General features: G+C 34.0%; 1 protein-coding gene across 5 annotated transcripts in view; it reads right to left on the reverse strand.

Moving 5' to 3' along the window:
• The window catches only part of sema6e (sema domain, transmembrane domain (TM), and cytoplasmic domain, (semaphorin) 6E), a 295663-nt gene that overhangs the window by 22241 nt on the left and 248410 nt on the right, over window positions 1–25012 (reverse strand). For 3 of the 5 annotated variants that reach the window (XM_056475013.1, XM_056475014.1, XM_056475015.1), the window contains 3 exons: window positions 13631–13689; window positions 10548–10598; window positions 4495–4632 (listed from right to left, as the gene is read on the reverse strand). In XM_056475013.1, coding sequence (XP_056330988.1) covers window positions 4495–4632; window positions 10548–10598; window positions 13631–13689 — 248 coding nt within the window. The remainder of the gene's footprint in view (window positions 1–4494; window positions 4633–10547; window positions 10599–13630; window positions 13690–25012) is intronic. The other 2 variants (XM_056475016.1, XM_056475017.1) reach the window with 2 other exon arrangements.

Here is a 25012-nt window from a genome sequence, read left to right on the forward strand (position 1 = left end):
AGTGGAACTGGTCTTTTGTATTATTGCGTCTCATTCTCTGATTCATCAAGCCCTTTTAATTTGACCATTACATGAGCGGTAGACTGTAAAGCTTCATTCACAGTACGAGTGACTCATAGTGATTGTTCAATTCTATATGAGAGTGAATGACTTCCGACAATCTCAGTCTATGCAATCGACAGTGACCATTGGCGACCAGGTGGGTATGTCGAGCGACGCGACAAATTTGAGAATCCTTCAACTTTATGGAAATGAAGAGTGACTTTTTTTGAGCAACAGCCAATGGCAGCACCAGTAGAGCTCACGTGATCCTTTTCAGCTTGCTCAGAGACCTGTTGCATTCTCCATGCTGTAGATCTACACAGTCCTGCGTCTGCAGCAGGTCGCCACCCAGTGCGGCAGGCAGCTACAAAGTCGCTGCTAGTGTGAATGAGGAACAAGTACAGATGGTGGCATAATATGTGCATGCTCAGTGAGTATGAATAGTCACATGCATTTTAGCCTGTATAGTATATACTGAGACCGTTTTTCTGAAATTCGATAAAACGCCACTCTAAATGAGGAGAGTTAACGATCGAAAAGGCCATTTTAAAATGAAAATGCACTAGTGTAAATGGCACCTCATACATTAAAAAATAATAATAATAAATAAACAGAACCGCCAAAGAACAAACTACTTGATTTACATTAAAATCGAACATAAAATTGAAATATTGAAGGATCAAGCATTGATGTGTGTGTGCTGGCTTGATATAAAAAAATGAATTTTTGGTGGAAAACGGGATCTATTTTTTGTGACCTTTGATGACGGACATTATTACCTGGCTCTGGATACATGGGCAGCAGGCCGACTGTGACATTTACAAGAGAAACGCTTTAATGAGAAGGACGTCACTTTGCTCTTTTCGCCAGCAGAGCTCCAATAAAGTCGATTAAAGCCGTCACCACACCTTCTTTAGCGGAGTGGATTTCGTTTTTCTTGGAGTCTCGTTTGGGTGTGTGATTGGACTCAGAATCAGTGGATGTCTCGCTCCATCTTTTTCCGTTATCTTTCCAGTCCTACGATGCAAACAGCTCAATGTCTTCCACCCAATTTCAACATGTTTCCATCCCTCGCTGACTCCCTAAACCTCGGTGGCTCTCTGTTGATCTTCCTGCCGCGATATTAATAGCCTCTCTGCAGGACCGAATGCGTCTTCAGCCCGGAGTTCAGCTGGAGTTCATTGTCAGTTCATCTTTGACTGTGTTTTAATGAGTTTCTGAATCCGCCCACCCCCTCATGGCAGTCCGTCCTCGAACACTCACGCAAATTATCCGGGGGCCAGAGTTCCTGCCATCATAGCACTTCTTCGAGTGTGTGAATGACCTGCGAGAAGGTGTGTTTAAAATAACATTAACGAGCGGCGCGGACTCGGCAGCCGCCATCTCTGAACAAATAGAGCTTTAGCTTCAGCAGACATCATTATCACTTTCCTTTTATACATACAGAGGGAGAGAGAGATTCATCCATGCATGCCTAAGTCAACACTACCTAAGTCCATAGAAATGGTCGGAAAGGATTGCTAGATTCTGACCTTGCTGGCCATAATAAGCCGTACTGACGCTGGGTGTGGATAAAAATAAAGATGAAATCATTAGCAAATGGCATTTTAATTGTATTAGAGCTCAAATAATTGATTTGAGAACTAGTCATGAGGGTTAATTTGGTCAAAAATACTAACAAACATTTTTATTCCATTGTTAATATAGAAGAAGATACATAAATTGTGTATTATATTTAATAATAATAATTCCTTACGTTTATATAGCGCTTTTCTGGACACTCAAAGCGCTTTACACATTTTGAGGGGGAATCTCTTCATCCACCACCAGTGTGTAGCATCCACCTGGATGACACGATGGCAGCCATATTGTGCCAGACCGCACACCACACACCAGCTGATTAATTGAGAGGAGACAGAGTGATAAAGCCAATTATGATATGGGAATGGTTAGGAGGCCATGATGGACAGAGGCCAGTTGGGATTTTTAACGACCACAGAGAGTCACAGGACCTTGGTTTAAACTCTCATCTGAATAACGGCGATCACTGAGCAGTATAGAGTCCCCTTCACTATTGTGGGGCAATAGGACCCACACAGACTGCAGGTTGAGCGCCCTCTGTTGGCCTCACTAACACTGCTTCCAGCTAGCTTTCCGGGCTTTCCAGGTACTGACCGGGCACAGCCCTGCTTTGCTTGTGAGGGTTGCAGTGAGCTAGCTGCCATTTATAATTATTTATTTATTAATTATTAATTATTCATTTATAATGAATATATTTTAAATAGAAATATGCTTTCCATTTATACTTTCACAATCTTTTAAATAAAAGATTTTTTTTCATTTAACATGAGTGCAATCAATTAAATCAGAGACACACAAACTAGGGCCTGCAGGCCGAATGATAACATTAATTTGGGCCGTCATCCATTCTGAGAAGAGGTAGAATGATGGGGATGGGTTAGAGATTGTCAATTCAAATTTAATATAACACTTTGTTTGTTTTACTGTTAAAAGGTAACTGAAATGAAAAGTTTCAATTAAATGGTGTAAAATAATCTGATTTTGTCTAAATGTACATACTGTCACCATAGAGGACGATGAAAAGACTTTGGTGAGCAAAACAAAGGCAGATTCAGCTTGACTTGTGTATTCAGCACTGAACTCTACTGTGTTATCAATGTGATTGTTTATAGTTTTATTGTTAATTATTAATATTATTAAGTTATCATTTTACATAGTTATAATGCATTGGTTAATACGATTCACCTATACCACGTCTTTGCACTTGTGGGGGAAACTGGAGCACTCGGAGGAAACCCACGCCAACTCCTTACAGAAATGCCAACTGACCTAGCCGAGGCTCGAACCATCGACCTTCTTGCTGTGAGGCGATCATGCTACCCACTGCGTCACAGCGTCGCCAACAGGCGTTTTCAGTCAACAAAAAAATTACTTTAACCACTGAATCTTAATAAAGTCAAAATTTATTTGCAGCCGGTTGCTATAAAATCTGAAGTTAACTCAACTTATGTATAAAACTTATATATATATTATATATAAAACTCATATTTCGTCTGTTTTAAGTGATATTCTTATAAAAAAACACATATTCCTTAGACTAAAATCAGCTACATTTTTTTCTGTTAATTAATATGACACATTGAAATACTGACTAAATCTAAAAGTGTAGTTCACTTAAATATGACCTTTTGCAGTAATTCTGGTCCTTGAGGTTTCATAAAACTATAGATACCAGTACTTTGAGAATCAAAAAACATATACAGGTAAAACAAAAATAAATGAACAAGAAATTAGTAAACAGGAATCTTGATTTGCACATTGTTTTCCCAGAAACAAGAAATGCTTTTAAGAAAGTGTCTGGTGCATATGGAGAGGAAATAGTGCATCTTCTAAAGCTCTTTGTTAATTTTTTTGCCTGGATATTTCATTCTCCTGGTGACCATTGGTTTGCACTTTATGACTCACCCAGGATAAACAAGGATAACAATGTGAAAAAAAGCCACTTAGATTTTGGATGTCCTAAAAGCAAGTAAATTATCAGCAAATTTTCATAAGCACTCTAAAAGATCATTTTAAAAGACTAAACTATGACCTTTTATAAAAAAAGAGATGAAGTTATTATTGCCTAGACCAGAAAAAAACAAAATAATATAATTTAAATTTAATCAGCTTGTATAAAACACACCATCAAATGTGAAAAACCGGCCCTCTGTGCATCATCGCATTACCTCTCAACAACAGGGATATAGAAATAGAGGGATGTGTTGAGAGATGTGGAGAGGGAGATATAAGGTACATTGTGACTAAAGCGCAGCACCTCTCCTGTCTGCGGGTCGTTTGATTGCAAGAGTGTGCGACGGCTCTTGACCGAGTAGCTGAACAGATTGCATGCTGGAAATTTCTATCAGGCAGCGTCTGCCCGCGGGTCTGTAGTCACTGCTTATTTATCGACTGCTGGTGCTTCTCATTACAGGCTGAGTGGATGATCATAGCGGCAGGCGCAGGATTTATGATCATTTTGCCGGATTCTTGTGAAAACTTCAGCCGGGGACACATGAATGAAAACCCCACAAAGAATCTTTGGACTTAAATGCATTAAAACAACAAAGAAGACTGCAAACAATTGGGTCGTTTGGTTTGTCTAGAAGAAACAACAGGGAAGGTCGAACGCGATGAAAAGCGACTAGCAGATTGCCAGACTCAAAGAATGTTTTTTTTTTATCCCAAGAAAAAGAATTTGTTCGGATCTCCAAGTTGTTGTGGTTGAGTGTGCTCTTGACTTTGATTCTGTGACACTGTGTTTGGTTTGTGTTTTGTGCAGCTGTGGGCTCATGCAGCAGAATCCAGGAGCGCTAGAAAAAGTTTAAACTCGGGATAAAGGGAAGTTGGAAGACAGAACTCGGGCCCAAGGGCCTCTCCCCACCCCCTTACCCTCCATCTCCACACTGCCAGGCTCCAAGTCAGGAGAACCCTGCCCTCCCCGCCTCCCCTCCTCGGGGTGGGTACCTGTCTCAGGGGCACCAGCTGGCCCCTGATTGGTTGTGCTGGCGCTTGTGGGTGAGGTCTTTCCTGTGGTTGTATTGGAAGGGGGGCAACAAAGTTACTAAACAGAAATATCCATAATATGCATTTGAAATCAGGAAAACATCCATTGAAAAGTGTTAGTTCACCATATTCCCATTTCTGTATGATATCGTTAAGGGATAGTTCAGCCAAAAAGTAACTCTTTGTTATGCTGTCTGATGGTGTTTAGTTCGTACAATGAAAGTATTTCTGTTTGGTTGTTTTGGACTCCATACAATTCATTCTCTTTCATTGAATGAAACAAAAAATTTTTTCACAATATGTTCTTGCATATAGGTTTCAGATAATAAATGATGACAGCAGTTTTATTTTAATGATAATTTGAAGGGAAATAGTGTGTTTCTCTCCATAGAATAATGACTGAATGATGTTTAGTTCGTACAACGAAATTGTTTCTGTTTAGTTGTTTTGAACTCCATACAGACTTTTACTGAATGACCAGAAAAATTCTTTCACAGTATGTTCCTGCATACAGGTTTGAGATAATAAATGATGACAGCATTTTTTATTTAAGGGTATTTTGAAGGAAAATGTTGGGTTTCTTTCCATAAAATGAAAACTGAATGTTGTTTAGTCCGAACAATGAAATTGTTTCTGTTTGGTTGTTTTGAACTCCATACAGACTTTCATTAAATGAACCGGAACATTCTTCGCAATATGTTCTTGCAGGTTTGAGATAATAAATGATGACAGCAGTTTTATTTTGTTGTAAGGAAGATATTTTGAAGGAAAATCTTGTGTTTCTTTCCATATAATAAAAGCCGAAAGTGACCAAAACAACTAATGTTGTTGCTGAGGAAATTGATACAAATGAAAACTATAAAGAGAGGCGTTGAATTTAATGACACATCAACAAATGAAAAAACAAAACAAAACATTGAATTAATTTAAACAAGCTAAGTGATTAACATTTTTGAAAATATTAAAATAAGAACAATTTCAAAATATAAAATACTATGTATTAATCTAAATTAAAAAACATTTGACTTTATTGATTTTTATTAAGTAGACTAAATAAATAAATAAATAAAATGTAAATGCCTTTCAATGAAGAAAGAAAGCTCTACAGGTGTACAATTTATTTTTCAGCATACAGTATACTTCAGTCAACATCATTTTAAAACTATTAATTCAAAGCTTTTTGGTTAAATAAATGACTGTTTTAAATAATGGTTTACACAAACAGAATTGTTGGTTTACAAAAAAAAAACAACAAATAAATAAAAATAAAATAAATAAATAAATAACAAAAAGAATAAAATAAAAAATAAAACAAACATACTCCTGTAGCACTACGACACTTAATTTTGGTTTTGTTGTAAAAAAACAAACAAAACAAAACAAGAAAACATGTCAAATGAGAATCTGAAATATTTTGTAGCATACTTCAAAAAATAAAGATGATTTAGTATTTACAAATGTTTTATTTTGGTTATGTTTTTAAATAAATTGGTCTTAGATTTTTCATAGTATATGCATTACTTCCGGTACCTTTTACCATACACCGACATATCAACCTCTACCAAATGGTTGATATTTCAGAAATGATGGGATGTGTTGAAAAAAAATGCATTGAATGTGTTAACTAGCGACATTAGGAGTTAAGAAATGCAATTCAAAATTATTTTTGTTGGTGGGGCAGTTAAAGGGGTAAGTTGATGTAACTTAATAAACTATAATGTTAAACATTTTCACATGTTGTTGAAGTCAGTTTAAAATAAATGAAAATAAGTTGAACAGGCATAACTATTTGTGCAGTCATTTTAGTGGTATGGTATTTAGTTGTACTTTAAACTTGTTATAACCTCTTTAAAACAGAAATATAACTCCGCTTTTAGCATTTTGAGGCTTTAAGGATTAGTAAACGATAAAAGAATAATCTTTTTCTGACTGAACTATCCCTTTAAAAACGCTTAGTTAAAGATTTGAGAAGTTATAAAGTTGATGTGAAGGGTTCTATAGGAATCACAGTACAAATCACGTAAAACTAGAAAAAAAAAACACCTTGCAGCAAAATCAATAGTACATTTTCTTTGTTTTGTTGTGCCACCGCATGCATTTCGAGCCCCAGAGCATTGCAGAATCGAAACTTGGACTTGAAGACACTTGATCCGAACTGAGCTAATCTCATAGAAGCCTCTTTTAGAAAAGTTTCCCCTCCCTTTCTCCTTTGCCGTCCTTAAAACTCCTGATCCTAAGCACAACTTGCGGACCACATACTTTGAGGACATCCTCATAAGGCTGAATTGGAGATTTAGTGACTTTAAGCACAGATGACCTTGCGGAGTTGTCTCTGTGTCCTTGTGTGTTCGGGCTGCTGTGAAGAGCTCCATCACCGGACTAATGCTTAATGTAGCGGCACACAGTGCTCATCATCAGCCAGACCAGAGCCCATCCTCTGCCTGCCCATCTCTAAATAAAGCCTGTCATCTTGCCATCTGTGCCACACAGTGCCCGCTCAACAGGGGAGCTCAGGGCTGGCGCACGGGACGCTTTTATTATCGTTCCGTTTCCATTCTATTTAAAGGGTGCCGGAAGAAAGGAGCTGTCGGAAAACAGCAGTGCATTGTGAAGATTTTCCTCGGCCTCTCACAATGGGATGGCTTTATCACGCAGTGGGAAGACGCCGAGAGTTCTGAGGGTGTAATAACTCCTCTTGAATGCAGGTAGAGCTCTAATTACCTTGCCAAGGTGCCGTGGGAGGCTTTGTCTCAGCGTGAGGTGAGAAGCTGCTCTGCTGTGTCATTTGCAGTGGCTGGAAGAGGAGCTCTGCTGCTGAATGAAGCCGTGGGGAAGCTCATTGAATTAGCTGCATCACACAGAGGAGCTCAGAGACTCGTCCAGCAGCCCACACTGACCGGTGCCACCATCAACAACCTTCACCTTTCACACTCTTACAGCCTCTACCTCCATCTCTGCTCCTTTTTAACTACTTGCACTGTGCCCTAACTACACGTGACAACAAGATTCTAGCGACAAGTAATTCGAATGTCCGCACCAAACTTGACGTGACCCAAATGAATCCTCTTTAGCATTATTAATAGTCTACTTAGTGAATGATGTTGGTCTGTTTGAGTGACCAGGTCTTAAGGCTTTCTTTCCTTCATCCATTTATTCTTCCTTCATTCAACCATTCATTGTCCCTCCTTTCCTTAGATCATCCAATTTCCTTTTTTCCTTTCTCTGGTCATTCTTCTTTTATTCTTATATTTGATTCTTCCTTTCATTCATTTTTCTCATTTTTCTTCCCTGCTGTATTCATCAATTATTAATTCTTCCTTCCTTGAATTGTCTATTCATTCTTCCTCCTTTCCTTCCTTAATCATTGTCCTTTCCATTCCTTTTATCCCAATTTCCATTCAGCATTCAATCAATTACTCTTTCCTTCATCCATTCATTCTTTGTCCCTTCATTTATCTATTTCCCTTTTTCCTTTCTCTGTTCAATCCTTTTACTTCTCATATTTTGTTCCTTCATCTATTCATTCTTCCATTAATCCTCCCTTTCATTAATCCTTCCATCCATCCGTCCGTCCGTCCATCCACCCTTCCTTCCTTCTTTCCTTCCAAGTCATTTTACATTCAGTATTTAATCAATTCTTCTTTCCTTCATCCATTCATTCTTTTTTCTTTATCTATTATCATTAATTTCTCCCTTCCTTCATTTATTTCCCTTCTTTCCTTTTTCTGTTTAATCTTCTTTTCTTCTTTTACTTTGTTCCTTCCTTTCTTCCATCCATACATCCTTCATTTCCTCACTTCGATCCTCCTTTGCATGCTGTATTTCATCCATTCTTTTTCCCTTCATCTCTTTATCTTTCCCTCCATCCTTCATCTATTTTACCTTCTTTCCTTTCTCGCTTTATTCCCTTTTCTTCTTGCATTTTGTTTCTTGCTTTCTTCATTCATCTTTCCATCCTACCTTCCTACCTCCTTCCATCCTCCTTTCCATGCTATTTTAATTCAAGCTTCCTTCCTTCCTTCCTTTCTTCTTTTTCCTTCATCTTTATCCTTCCGTCCTTCATCTATTTTCCCTCCCTTTCTTTCTCACTTTACACTTTTTTCTTCTTATATTTTGTTCCTTCTTCCATTATTTCACCTATTCATTATTCCTTCCTTCCCTGCTTTATTCTACTTTCCATGCCATATTTAATTTAAGCTTCTTTCCTTCATCCATTCATTCTTTTTTCCTTCATCTATTTATCCTTCATTCTTTATTCTTCTCCTTTCTCCTTATATTTATCCTTCCATTCTTTCCTTTCTCAGATTATGCTTTTTTCTTCTTACATTGTTCCTACCTTCCTTGCTTCCTCTCTTCCTCCCTTCCTTCCCTCCTTCCTTCCTTCCTTCCTTCCTTCCTTCCTTCCTTCCTTCCTTCCTTCCTTCCTTCCTTCCTTCCTTCCTTCCTTCCTTCCTCCCTCCCTCCCTTCCTTCCTTCCTCCCTCCCTCCCTCCCTCCCTTCCTTCCTTCCTTCCTTCCTTGCTTCCTTCCTTGCTTCCTCCCTTCCTATATTAAATTCAAGCTTCTTTCCTTCATCCATTCATTCTTTTTTCCTTAATCTATTTATCCTTACATCCTTCATCTATTTTCCCTTCTTTCTTTCATCTGTTCTTTCTTCTTTTCTTCCTATTTTCCTTCCTTCCTTCCTATATTCTTCCTTCCTTCCCCACAGTATTCTGCTAACAGACAGGAACAGACTTCAGCCATGCAGTCCTCAGGGAGTCATTCACCTCTCTCTAATTGGCTGATGCACAGATTGGATGCTGTCTTAAGAAAAAAAAATATTGTAGAACCATAATCGGCTCAGAAAACAGTAGAACCGATTCATTAGCTGGAGATTAGAACAGAACAAAGCAGGTGACTCGCAAATGTTATTATTTACCAAAACTCATCTCTGCTAATAACCTCATGTGACTAATCCAGATGGTAATACAAAGTTGTGTGGGAAATATCCTGGATATTTCTCCATGATCCACAGAGGATGCAGAGCTCTGATATGTGCGTGTGTGTGAGAGAGAGAGAGGGAGTGTATTGTGTGTGCCACAATAGCTGTACGCTCTGACCCGGATCACACTGCATCCATTGGCACGCTTTAGAAGCCAAACTAGACAACACCACCCAGGGATGTTAACACACACTTTCACACACAGAGGCCAGCTGTCAGATAGTATTAGCTCATGACTGTCTGAAATATAATACAGTCGGCAAAAAAAAAAAAACCCAAAACCCTGCACATTTCTATTTCTCTCTTCAACACACCCTCCCTTTTCACAAACTCCCTCTTCTCCTACCAAAACACACACACACACATATGCTCTCATACTCATGCACCGCCTATCACAACATGTTTCTCTCTCTCTCTTTCTCCGTCACGCATCCAATCAGCTCGAAAATTAATTTGTCAGATGGTGATTCTGCGTTGTTCCTCTTGCTCAGAGCTCTCTGAAACAGCTCTGCAGGACATTTCTGTCTGCCGTCCAGATCTGCAAACTCACTGCAGGTCATTTGTGTAACGAACTCTACTGATCTGCAAAACTAACGCCTCTTTGAGAGCTGTTGTAAGAGTCGTTCGGAGGTCAGAACAGGACAGATTGAAGATTTATGTATGCATGAGTGTGAAAGGCAAACTGTTGAATATATATATAAAAACCCAGACATGATGCAATATTCACACCAAGACACCAGGGAACCATGCGAACAAAAACTAATAGCAATCTGTGGCTATTGTCAGATGCAAGACCCAATTTGATGAAATATAATGGCTGGCCATAAAGTTTTTGATTTAAAATGGTCAATGGGTATGAACATGGCTGTGAAAACGGCTGGACAAAGTATAATCATTTACTGAAGCAATTTGAGTGAGTGAATATAAAGCTCATAAGACTGAATTAGTGCACTGACCGTATGCAGAGTCCACTGCAGGGTTCTGCTTTCGAGTCGTTGCCAAGACATCTATGGAAAGAATAAAGGAGAATAGGAGAGTGCAATCAGGTTAATGAACTATTTGTGCCAGGAGAACTATTCATTTGATAGTTTTACTATAATATTACCATAAATACTACAGTAACATTGCATCTGCTTTAATTTTGATGCAAGTGATTAAACAGTTTAGCATTATGACAGTTATTTTTAAATGACAGTTTAAATTACAGCACAAAATATACAAAATACAAGAATGGAATATATAATAGACAGGACGGCAGTTATTAATATGGTAGCTCTGGTACAAATGCATTATTATTTAAATAGCACATTGACCATTATGAATAAAAACATAATTTCCACATATAAATGTGGAACTCAAAGCGAAAAGAGAACAAAATATAAAGTGTTTTTTAGATTAGTGTAGAACTAGGTCTTTTTAAGACCATTGTTAGTGTTTTTCTGACATTTTAGGGGTCATTTTAGGCCATGCATTACTGAAATCTTTCTGTAAATAAGCAGTTTTGCATTAATATATAATAGATAGTACATAATAGACAAGACAACAGATGAAAATCTGTGAGATTGTAGCTCTGGTACAAATGCATTAATATTTATATTGCACATGGACTATTATTAATAAAAAAATAATAATAAATGAATAAAAATGCCACCATTAAATGTCCACCTCAAATCAAAAAGAGAACAAAAAATGCTTTTTAGAATAGTGTAAAAATAAGGTATTTTTTCTATTATTATAGGGCACTACATTGCACTGATTTATTCAATTAATTTTGAATTGTACATACCCACTGCACATATACATTTGTAATTTTGTTTATATCTATCTGCACACTTCTGATTATTAATAGCAACCTGCACATATATTCATCTATTGTAAATCTCTGTTCATAGTTTATTCAACCTGTATATATTGTTCATAGTACATCCATCTGTAAATTTCATCATAGTTTTTCTATAACTGCACTTTATAACTTATAGCTATATCCTGCACTTGTTGCTACTGCACTGCTGGTTAGACCTAAACTGCATTTCGTTGCCTTGTACTTGTACATGTGTAATGACAATAAAGTTGAATCTAATCTAATCTAATCTAATCTAATATTACAAAAATATACAGTAATTTTATTATATTTTGTTCAAAAGTTTGTAAAATTTTTAAAATAAGGTTCTAGTGCAATTTCTTTATTCCAAAACATAAACAATATTATTGTGAAATATTGTTATGCTTCGTAACTGCTTTCTATTTTATTTTAAAGTAAAGTGTATTTTATTTCAGTGATGGCAAAGATGAATGTTTCAGTCGTTCTGTTAAACTGTTCAACAACAGCTTCCTTTATTGAACAGATCGCTTGAATTAAAAATATTGGGTAACATGATGAATATAATATAATATAATATAATATAATATAATATAATATAATATAATATAATATAATATAATATAATATAATATAATATAATATAATATAATATAATATATTATAATATAATATAACATAACATAATAGAAGAATTAGTGCTGGGCAAAGATTAATTACATCCAAAATTTAAGTATTTTTTGACATAATTTGTATTTATTTATTTATTTATTTATTTATTTATTTATTTATTTATGTGATAGAAAAAAAGGTTTACAATATATTTGTTATACATAGATATTTAAGTTTATATATCATTTACACATATATTTTATATCTAAATAGAAACAAACATTTTCTTCAAATAGAGTATATGCATACCTGTGTGTATTTGTGTATTTATAAATACATAATAAACATACACAGTGCAATACACACTTAAATTATGTCAAAACAAAGTTAATTAACTGATCAAAATATATATTTTTGCCCAGCACTAAATATAATAAACTATAATATAATATAATAAGCTATAATATAATAAGCTATAAGATAATATAATCTAATATAATAAGCTCTAATATAATAAGCTCTAATATAATAAGCTATAAGATAATATAATCCAATATAATAAGCTCTAATATAATATAATAAGCTCTAATATTATAAGCTCTAATATAATATAATATAATATAATATAATATAATATAATATAATATAATATAATATAATATAATATAATATAATATAATATAATAAGCTCTAATATAATATAATATAATAAGCTCTAATATAATATAATATAATATAATATAATATAATATAATATAATATAATATAATATAATATAATATAATATAATATAATATAATATAATATAATATAATATAATATAATAAGCTCTAATATAATAAGCTCTAATATAATATAATATAATATAATATAATATAATATAATATAATATAATATAATATAATATAATATAATATAATATAATATAATATAATATAATATAATAAGCTCTAATATAATATAATATAATATAATATAATATAATATAATATAATATAATATAATATAATATAATATAATATAATATAATATAATATAATATAATATAATATAATAAGCTCTAATATAATATAATATAATATAATATAATAAGCTCTAATATAATATAATATAATATAATATAATATAATATAATATAATATAATAAGCTCTAATATAATATAATATAATATAATATAATATAATATAATATAATATAATATAATATAATATAATATAATATAATATAATATAATATAATATAATATAATATAATATAATATAATATAATTCCATAGGTATGAATTAAATGACAGTCTGATTTAGCATTTCTGCCAAACTTAGCATGTTTTGTTTAGCATTAGTGAGAAAGACAAGAGCTGCCATATCTGTCACAAAAATAATGTCACAATGTCACTAAAAGATGTGATTTCGCATAGTCTCTCTCCTCGTCGAAGCGACTCGGACATGTTCTCGACATGTTCCACAAGATCTCCTTAGAAAGCTTGTGGAATCTGAAAGTCTTCTGTGCTGAAGTGCAGTAGCAGCAGGAATGTGTAGAAACGTAATGATGGTGTGAAGGAGTTATGATCTCAGGGAGCAAGTCAGCTCGGCCTGTCTGAAACTCACCATGACAGCTGTCTGGATACTGAGGATATCCACTCTCCACATACTGCTCGAATCCAGACCTGCGACAGAGACGGAGAGAGGAGAAGAGAAAGAGGACAAGAGAGTGACAATCATTCTTTTGTGAGCGTCTGCATGAATGATCCCTCTAATTAGTTGTGCTGTCAGCAGTCTGTTGTTGCCTCTGTGAGCAACTGTAAAGGGAAATAACATGGTACAGTTTGATTGAAGCTCCAGTGTCTGACATGCAAGGACACTTCCTCTATGACATGACTGACAGACATGCTTTAGCAGTTATAAGGTGAGAAATGATGTTTTTGTAGGTACACACTTATAAGTCAATATTAAATGAACAGTCCAGTTATTTGAAAACAGGCGCAAGTTTTACTATTTTAAAATGAAATTAGCTGACCTCTGTGTCTGGCAGGAGTACTTTTTAGCTTAGCATAGATCATTGATTTGGATTAGACCATTAGCATCTCGTTCAAAAATGACTAAAGTGTTTTTGACAATTTTCCTATTTAAAGCTTAACTAGTAACCCATTTAGTCGATCTCTTCGTCTGGCAGGAGCGCTTTTAGCTTAGCTTAGCATAGATCATTGAATCGGATTAGACTATTAGCATCTTGCTTAAAAATGACTAAAGTGTTTTTGAAAATTTTCCTTTTTATAGCTTGACTAGTAACCCATTTAGGCGATCTCCGTGTTTGGCAGGGGCGCTTTTAGCTTAGCTTAGCATAGATTTGGATTAGACAGTTAGCAACTTGCTCAAAAATGACAAGTGTTTTTGACAATTTTCCTTTTTAAAGCTTAACTAGTAACCCATTTAGCCGATCTCTTCGTCTGGCAAGAGCGCTTTTAGCTTTAGACCATTAGCATCTCGCTTAAAAATGACTAAAGCGTTTTTGATAATTTTCCTATTTAACGCTTGACTAGTAACCCATTTAGCCGATCTACATGTTTGGCAGGAGTAATTGTAGCTTAGCTTAGCAGAAATCATTGAATTGGATTAGACCGTTAGCATCTTGCTCAAAAATGACCAAGGCTTTTTGATCATCTATTTATTTAAAGCTTGACTACTTTATGTACAAAGACAAACAGAAAATGAAAAGTAAATATTTGACAAATAAATATTTGAACAAATTTGAAATTGATATCTCAAAAACAGCTTTCAGTAGAATTTTTTTGGGGTGCAGTACCGAATATTACCACCACATGATATACAGTTTTTATTTAGTTTAATTTTATTTTATTTTCATTTCATTTTGTGTATGGCTTGAGAAATATTAATCATATATCTGTTAATACTTAATACTTATATCTGTTAATCTTGCCAATATTTGTAAACTAGACATCACATTCTTACATGGTACTGGCAGTTTAGTGGTATTTGATTAGAATTTAAAAAATATATATTTTTAACTCCAGGATGTGTAATAATGAGACAGTGATGGTAAAATATTTTTGTGTTTTCTTCAATGGACAGTTGACGCCTGAAGTACAATGAGGATACATGTTATTACTCATTCTTCCCATGAGGCTATCGGTGATGGCGTGCTACTACATTATTTAATTTGATAACAAAATACTACAATTACAATAACAGAGAGAGAAAAAGCTTTGTGTACATGGTTTCTTTTTGTTCAACTTTCTTGTCACTGTGTGTCTATTCTTACCCTGCTTTGGGGTTCATTTTCATCAGTTATTTTCCCTGCCAATCATCATTAAATTAGTTATGAAAATTACTTGTGTAGTAACAAAATGGATTTAAGTCTGTACATTTTGAGCATTTCGATGCTATTTTTTCAAGGTGTTGTTAGATGACAGTGTTTCCGGTCACAGCTTTGAAAACATTTGATTTCAAAAACAGCATCACATCTATTGAATTATTTCTGTCTATGATATTAAATCTATATTTAACCTTAGAACAATCTGAAAGCAAAAAAAAAGGCCTTAATGTATGATTTTGTGGTGGCTGTGCTTTAAAAACCAAACCATTACAATCAAGTGATGAAGGATTTTGAAAATCAGTGTTGATTACTACTGTAAGGCTAACCTTGCCTGATTGAAATGTTTGAAAATCAACAGTTGAAAAAGCATTTGTTAAAAAATTAGGATGCTAATCAAAAAGTAATCAAATTATTATAATAAAGTAACTGACTTATTAACTTTTAAATAGGGCAACTTGTAATCTGCAGTAACATTCTTAATACCGGAGTATAACACGTGTTACATTTTTAATAACTTTAAGGCATATTTTGAGCAGTTTAGCTGGTTATTTCAAAGAGCAGTTCAAAATGTAATAGAATCACACTTGTTTTGAAGACTTAGATTATATGGAGGGTAAATGATGCTTTCCAGAAAACTCCCCTTTCCATCCATTAACACATCTCTTGCTTGGTAATGCACAATCCAACAGTTTGAAGTGTCTGTCATAGGAAATCAAAATGCGGTTATGAATAATAAATGTAAGTGTCTAAAATAATAGGGACATGCAGCATTATATAATTAAAAATAATTATGAGATATTGACATGTGATTGATTACTTTAGTCGCCAAAATTTGTGATGTTGACTAGTTTTTTAATACTGAAAAGCAAATACTGTGCAAGAAAACTCCCTTGCAATTAAAATTCATGGATGCTTGCTAGCGCAACATAAACACCTCTGATGAAATATCTGAAAATAGTCATTAAGAGTTTCCTGTAAAAACTGAAGTTTGCAGAAGCTGACATGCTTAATTCAAATCAAACCATCTTCTCAGAATATACGTTGTGATGACTTCAAACTGTTTTTCCTGCAATGGAAGATTAATCATCGCATGTTTATCTAAGTACTTTTTTATGGCCCAAGAACTGCATTTGGTGACTCATATATGGAATATTCCTAACATTAAGCCATCAAAAATGAAAATGCAATCACAACCTGTCTTTGCTTCAAAGAGGAATGGAGACTGACTCATTCTGAATTAGATGCTGCAGTTGTTTTCCCTCTAATACATACTCTAAAAAATGTTGGGTTATTTCAACACAGGTCTGGGTGTAATAGCCATTACCCCAACCACTGCTGGAATAATTTGTTGAATTAATAGCACCAAATTGAACCAAATGTTTGGGCTAGTCCACATTCAACCAATTTGGGTTTAAATAACCCAGCATTTCTTAGAGTACATGTTAAAAATAATGCAAATACATTTTAATAAATTAAATGATTTTAAAAACTTCACATTCCCTGTGTTGGGTTGCGGCTGGAAGAGCATCCACTGTGTAAAACATATGCTGGATAAGTTGGCGGTTCATTCCGCTGTGGTGACCCCTGATTAATGAAGGGACTAAGCCGAAAAGAAAATGAATGAATGAATGAAAAACTTCACATGGTATAGGTTCACATCAGCCAAAACCTCACTCAAAAAACTCTTCACCAAACAAAACAGAACAATAATATCAATCATTTAAATAAATTCAAGCCTCCAAATGTTATTTCTAAGTAATTAAACAAATTCTGAATGAATTTAACATGTTCACATACTGCATGTAATTAGAGTGCTCATGTCAAATTAGCAGAACAAGCTGTAGGCAGCTATTTTCATCAATAAATAGAGTGCCTTCAGCTCTGACTCCAGTTCAGATGTGCTGAAAGAACCTTTGTGTTAAGTAAATGTGTGTTTGGGCAAAACAACATATTAGTTACAGTTAAGCGGATGTTTACTGCAAGGGTCATTGCTGACTCATACAGGCTAACAGCGTCAGCACTGATTGGTTGCTCTGAGAAACTGCAGTGTTGAGCTGTTTGTGGCACTACAGAATCGAGCATGTCATTGGCGCTCATTGAAGGACATGCTTTCTGCTTCCTCTTAGTGTTAGCATGGAGACATGATTTAATCAGCAGGGCTTGTCATTCTATACTTAACCCTTGTGTACTGTTAAAATAGACTAGCCTTTCATTATGTTAGTGGCTGTTTTTGCCCCATTGACTTCCATTATAACCACATTTTTCGATTGCTAAGCCTTGAGGCCAAATAATTGTGCATTCTTGATTGTTGGTTAAATTAGTATTTTTTACTGTTGATCATCAGTTGGCACCATTAATCCTTTAGATAGGCTTGTGCAAAAAGATTTCTGGCTTTTATATGGAGTTTGATGGAGTATAACATCAAATTATAGTCTGTGTGCAGAAATTATTTCTATTACTTACTATATTTACTATGTTCTGAGAGAAGAGATGATTTTATCAGGCATATCAAGGTATCAAATGTGCAAAGGTCTTTAATATTCACACACTCACATGCATGCACATGCACTCACACTAAATATTCCATATAACTCTATATGAAAGCCAGAAACTATGCTTTTTTGGACTGCAACTGATGATCAACAGCAATAATTAACTAATTGTACCTCTTCCCATCAGTGAAACAGTCAAGAACGCATAATAATATGGTGTCATGGCTTTGCAATCAAAAAATGTCTTTATAATAAAAGTCAATAGGGCAAAGACAGCTACAAACATATCAAAAGAATAGACAATTTGTGTAGATGAGTTAAACATCTCAAAGCATTTTCTCAAAATATGGGTCAAAATAAGATTTGTCACCAAAAATCATTTCATTTGCTGAAACACAGAGAGAGTTATGGCCAAATTAAGACTCAAAATCACCCCAGAGTGGATGAAAACATTCCCAACAGCACTTAAAACAAAACACTGCAGGACAATAGGATAAAATAATGAACTAATAGTTATCATCATAGTTCCCTAGTTTACTTTTTACATTAATAATTGCAAATGCTTTTTTTATATATCACAAAATGTCAGTAAAATGTGGCATTACTTCAATAAATATTCACGAATTTGCAAACATGTCAAGTACAAATACCTGAACATGGGATTAGGTTGGGTTAAATTTTTGTTTAAACCTTTTCACATAGTAGAGCAAAAAGGTTTTACTAATGGGATTCTGGGAGTCTTTTATCACTCCATAATGCATAAAATCCAGCAAACAGTCACAATAAAAACCATATCTCTTAGTTAAAACCTTCAGAATACTGTACAGATATGAATCAAACTGAGAGGATTGATGTTTGTAAGTGCTGCTGAAGTATATCAGTCCCTCCAGGATTTTACAAGACTTTTGTATATTTTCATAGAAAAACACAGTAATTGAAGCAAATAATACCGTAAGGTTTATGAAAAGCAGAAACAAAAGACATAATTTTAGACCTGCACATCATTTCACTGCAGTTGAAAAAAAAAAAAGCTTTTAAAATTGCAATTGAACTCAACACTGAAAAAAACAGTAACAACAAAGAAGCACTTTAAAGTGTATTTTAAAAGCAATAAAGCAATAATCTTAAAATTTACAGGTGCGTGTAAAGGTTTTTGCCTACAGTATTTCGTCTTAAAAAGTGCAAAACAAGGATTCTCAAAAACCAGCGTGTCACTTGTTTTCAATAACCCATTCATCTTATTCATGATTCAGTGTGTAATCCAGTTCAGCTGCTAAACGCAGTGACATAATTATTAGTGCGTAATTGCTGTAATTAATTACAGGGTGAAGATGGCGTCTTTTAAATGTAAAGTAGGTTTGCTGCTGCTGCGATTGGGTACTGTACCAAAGTTGGCAAGCTCGATTATGGGAAAGTAGGGCTGCTCGATTATGGGAAAAATCATAATCCCGATTATTTTGGTCATAATTGTAATCACGATTATTCAAAACGATTATCAGTTGAAGTCAAAATTATTCGCCCTCCAGTGAAATTTTATATATATATATATATATATATATATATATATATATATATATATATATATATATATATATATATATATATATATATATATATATATATATATAAATATTTCCCAAATAATGTTCAACAGAGGAATTTTTCACAGTATTTCCTATAATATTTTTTTCTTCTGGAGAAAGGCGTATTTGTTTTGTTTCGACTAGAATAAAAGCAGTTTTTAATATTTTGAAACCTATTTTAAGGTCAATGTTATTAGCCCCTTTAAGCAATATATATTTTTGATTGTCTGCAGAAGAAACTACTGTTTTACAATCACTTGCCTAGTTACCCTAATTAAGCCTTTAAATGTCACTTTAAGCTGAATACTAGTATCTTGAAAAATATCTAGTAATATATAATGTGCCGTTATCATAGCGAAGATAAAAGAAATCTGTTATTAGAAATGAGTTATTAAAACTATTATGTTTAAAAATGGGTTGAAAATAAATCTTTGCATTAAACAGAAATTGGGGCGAAAGGGTCGCTAATAATTCAGGAGGGCTAATAATTCTGACTTTAACTGTATATATGCACAGTTATTTTCCTCCCTGTAAATAAGGAAAGGGAAATAAATACAATAGAATAAAAATATGAAACAAACTGTGCTTTAAGCATCTTAACTGTAAAAAAAAAAAAAAAAAGTCCTTCAGTCAAGAGCAGTGAGGGATTTTCTCCATTTGTTGTTTAATTCTTAAAAAAAACAGGCGGCAGGAGGAATATTGCGCTGTCACTTTAAGAATAGTGCGGCTCTGATATGGTTTCTCTTTTTCACATGGCTTTTGATTCTCAACATGTTTGTTTATTACACGAATGAGGGTTAATATGAATATTTACTAAACACCGCGCTCTGACACAAATGTGCATGTATTTGACCATTAAAGTGCTCACATTAAGATGGCGTTAGATGTGTGCTTCGCTCATCTCTGAAGCTAAGCGCACACACACACACAGAAGCATGCGGTCTCATTCGCGCTTTTTAACATGAATGATTAGAATATTCATCAAAGAATGATGGGCATCCCGTGCTGCAAACGTTACATTACAGTACATGCTTTTAGTAATGTTAACGTGGAACTGAGCTTTGCAGAGCAATAAATGTGTACAACTGGAAAAAGGGCGGTATATGAAACAATAACCGTTTATCTCGATTAATGCTTTTTCATAATCGTTAGAAGCCAAAATCGAAATCGGATTTTCAATTAATTGCACAGCCCTTATATATATATTTTTTTTTTTGGGGAACAACCTAATTTGTTTTTTGTTTAATCCACTTAAATTTGTTAAGATAGCTTAATCAATTTGTGTTGGGACAACATGAATGAATCGCGTGGAACCCTGCATTTTGTTTTTACAGTGCATGTTGTACTGTGATTTGTAAAGCACAAGGTACAATGGCTTCCAAAAGAAAACAAAGCTCCAAACAACAAACAGGCCTGCACACAAACACATACGTTTTCATCCATTGCCGGCAGCCCATTTCAGGCCCGCAGAGGCACCTGCCGCTCTCCTGCCCTGCATATTCAATCTCTTGGCGAATCAGCCCTCTCTACCTGACATGATTTAAAGTCCTTATTTCCATTAACCTGAGAGCGGAGAGACTGACACAACGAAAGAGAAGCAGAGCGAAAGAGAGGGAGCGCCGATGACTTCATCTCATATTGAAGGATAAATGGAAGGACAAGATAAAAAAAAAAAGTCTCCTGCATAAAGTGGTAAATTGGGATCTTGCAGGTGCATAATATCTGAACATCAATATGCCTCTGAGATGCATGCTTTTCATTATAGCTGAATTGCGCAACACACACACACACACACTCACACACTCTTATCATATGGAGATTAAATTGCCCCTGGGAGAAAGCGAATAGGGAAAAGGAGAACACAAAGAGAGGAAAAAAAATCCCACAAGGTAATAAAGTCATATTATTCTTCATATTCTCCTGTCCGCAGTACGCCACAAAACAACAAGCCAAAAAATGAGAGAGTCAAAGTATTACCGTCGTACATCTATTGCCCTCTTTTCTTACATTTCACCTTCTCGCTCTATCAGAATTTCATTAGATGCCAATTAGCATTTAAAAACACAGTTCGCTCTGGACTTGAAGTTTTTCTTGTCTTGCTTCTTGTTCTGAATTGATCAGCTCTTACATTGGGAGACTTAAATTAGCATAAAGTCTGTTGCAGCTTAAACAGGGCAAACGTCCACAGAAACGCCCACTTGATCGACATGTAAATTGACTGAAATCAGTTTATATTTATGTGGAGTGAACATGCTGAATGCTGAAAATGAGGTAATCAGTTTGAACCTGCTGATTTGAGCCACAAATTGCACTTTTGTGTGCAGTAAGCATTCAATTGTCTGATTGTCAAATAAACAGTGCAAGTCAGCTTGCTTGTCAACATTGAGACACAAAATAAAATGCAGCTAAATGCACAATTCAAAACAAATAATAGAGTTATTTGGCTTCTTGTGTTAATAATGATACTTTACCAACTACCATGGATTAACAATAGCCTTTCCACCATAAAATGCGTTAAATAACTTGAATAACATTTCTTCCTGTCAAGTCTAGATGCGGTTAAAGGATTACTCCACTCCAAAATGAAATAAATAATTCATTAAAATAACTCATTTTTTGGTGTGTATGTGTAAGGGGGTATTGGTGTATTAATACACCAAATACAGGATGTTTAACCCTCTACTGCACGCATTATGATAAATCTGTAAAAAAAATTTCAGTTTTTCTTTTCTTAAAATGGCTTAACTTGAAGTGCTGTTTAAAATTTTTTTTTTGAAGGTACTTTATGATATATTGTCATATGGCAACAACGTCCAACAGTGGATCTAACTTAGAAATTTCAAATTTAAAACTTTACTTATGAATAATATTTATTTTGTTTAATATAATTTAACTGGTGTTGCAGCATAATGAGCTTTAACACAGAACTTAAAAATAACACCTTATACATACTTTACCACAACTCCAACAGTTTTCATTTATTCCTTTCTTTTTAGCTGAATATTATTGAAAACAATCATAATATTGTATTATCATGTATACAACATACAGTAAATTTAAATATTTTCTCCAGTAAATATTACAACAAATAAATAATAAGTCTAGTATATCCAGATGCATCAAAATAATGTAGCTACTAGCTAACAATGTTTATGTATATTATCCTATATACTACACCTGTCTGCATCTGCATTTGAGCTAACTTACCTAAACTGTCTCTATCAAATATCCAGTCTGCATCATTCTTTCTCATGGTCACTAAAACCCATCTCATCCACACTTTCATCTGCAGGAAGAGCCAGTTCTGTCCTTTTCTTCTTTCAACAGAACATGGTGATGCTCGCTAATACACTGTTCTCTGTATTCATATCTATTCAAAAGTAGCATTGCCATTAAAACTAGATTTTATCCATAATGCAAATGCCATTAACACATGACTAATCAACATTATATTACTAGCATTCATGTTGTTATAGTTACAACTTAAAAGTTCACAGCTGACCTTGCTAGCTAGCTAACCCATTGCAATATTTCACGTTCCACTATTGCACAGTGTTGCCATTTGGCAACACACACATTTGATCAATTTACAAAAAACTAATTTGATAAAAAAAAATTTGAGTTGTGAATATGTCATCATAACTTACTGGAGGTGATGTCTTTTTTGTGGATCTGACATAATTTGTTTTTATTGATGTTTACATTTGCATTTAGCAACTACTCACAATGAAAGCCAGTCTGTCAGAAATCGCGCTACAGAAAAACACTGCATGTCAGGTGACTTAACCAAAGCACATCATTGGCTAAACTAAGGTCTTCTCTTTCCAACAACAAAAAAATTATGTTGGTCTTAATGAAACAGTAGCAGGGAAATGAACAAAAGTATCATGTTGCCATAAGGTTATGCCATGCAGTAGAGGGTTAAATACTGTGTTGTATGTATATGATGTAAACATATGTAAATATATATAAAAAAATCATAAGTCTAAGGGACTCGAAAAGTATGTGGAACAGTTAAAAAACCTTTGACATGGCTACTATTGGTTTTTATTGTTTAAAAAAAAAGTTTTTTTTGGTTTTGCTTTTCTAAAAACAAAAAACATGTACTTTGCCTTTCATGTACTTTTCACTTATTTTTTTGTGCCTTGTTCTCACGAACTTTTTGTGTATCATTACGATCAGTGTTGGGGGTAACACATTACAAGTAATGCAAGCTATGTAATAATATTACTTTTCTAAATAATGAGTAGGCCCACACGAAATCTGCACACGCAGAAATTGACAGATTTCCGAAGACTTTAGCCCATCATTGAGTCTATTTATTTACTTGTGTAAATGTGTGGAAATGCATATTTATTCAGCTTTAAATTAATTTGATTAATATTACTCACAAATATGAAAATGTTCTTATGATTTATTTACAATACAGTTCGTAATACGTTCTGTCTTTTAGTAGAGATACTATATAAGAGATTTTCTTTGTTTACCAATTAATCGAATTGGATTTGCATCGTAAACATTAAATAGAAATTAAAAAGGTATTATTTTTCATTTCATATATTCATTTTTGATTATGATTCTCACAAAATCATTCTGCATAAATCTGCAGATTTTTAAAAATAAAATTCTGCACAGAATTAGCAAAAAATGTCAGCAGATTCTGTCTGGCCCTATAATAAGTAAAGTAACGCATTACTTTTGACAATTAAGTAATAATATTTGAGTTACTTTTGAAAAAAATGTAATGCAAGTTAATTTTTAGCTTAGTTAAATAGTTAAAAAAATTTGCTGAAATAAAATGATCAAAGTCATCTTGAATCATGCACTCAATGACAGAAGGCAGGAACAGACAGAAAAGAAGATGGCAGAGCCTGACAGCGATTTTACGTTTTAATAAGTAAAAAAAGTACAAAAGTAGCAAACACATTGCATTACTTTCATTGACCTGTGTATACGGCATGTATGGCTCTGGGGTCAGAAAGCTCTCTGTAAATAACATTAACCTACAATAATTTTGTAATGTGTTTTTTTATTAAAGGTAAATAAAGGTTATACAGTGTGTTGTTAATTGAAGCTCCTAAGCTCCTCTTATAAAAAAAGAAGAACCCCCCCCCCTGCAAGTTCTGAAAGAGACAAAGCCTCTGGCCAGGTCAGAAAAATTAAAGTAACTCAAAAGTAACGCAATTACTTATCATAAAAAGTAACTAAGTAACGCAACTAGTTACTTTTTCGGGGAGTAACTCAATATTATAATGCATTACTTTCTAAAGTAACTTACTCCAACACTGTTTATGAATCCCTTATCCAAAGAGCACAGACACATGACTGAAGCACTATTTGTTTGATTCTGTATTTGTATGTCAATATACATTTGGTTGAATCACGCTTTACTTCATTTCCATGAGAATATTCTTGAGATCACACTGAACATATGTAATACTGAGACAAAAACTGAAACAAGCCCTTCTGGCAGCTTGGTTTAAATAATGTTTTTGTTTTCTGACACTTGCAGGATGTTTAATAGTTCAATGATCTCTTAAATGTAGAGAAAATACAGCCTTTTAAAAAAGTTTGAAATAGC

This window comes from Danio aesculapii, chromosome 16 (assembly GCF_903798145.1).
Source record: "Danio aesculapii chromosome 16, fDanAes4.1, whole genome shotgun sequence".
NCBI lineage: Eukaryota > Metazoa > Chordata > Actinopteri > Cypriniformes > Danionidae > Danio > Danio aesculapii.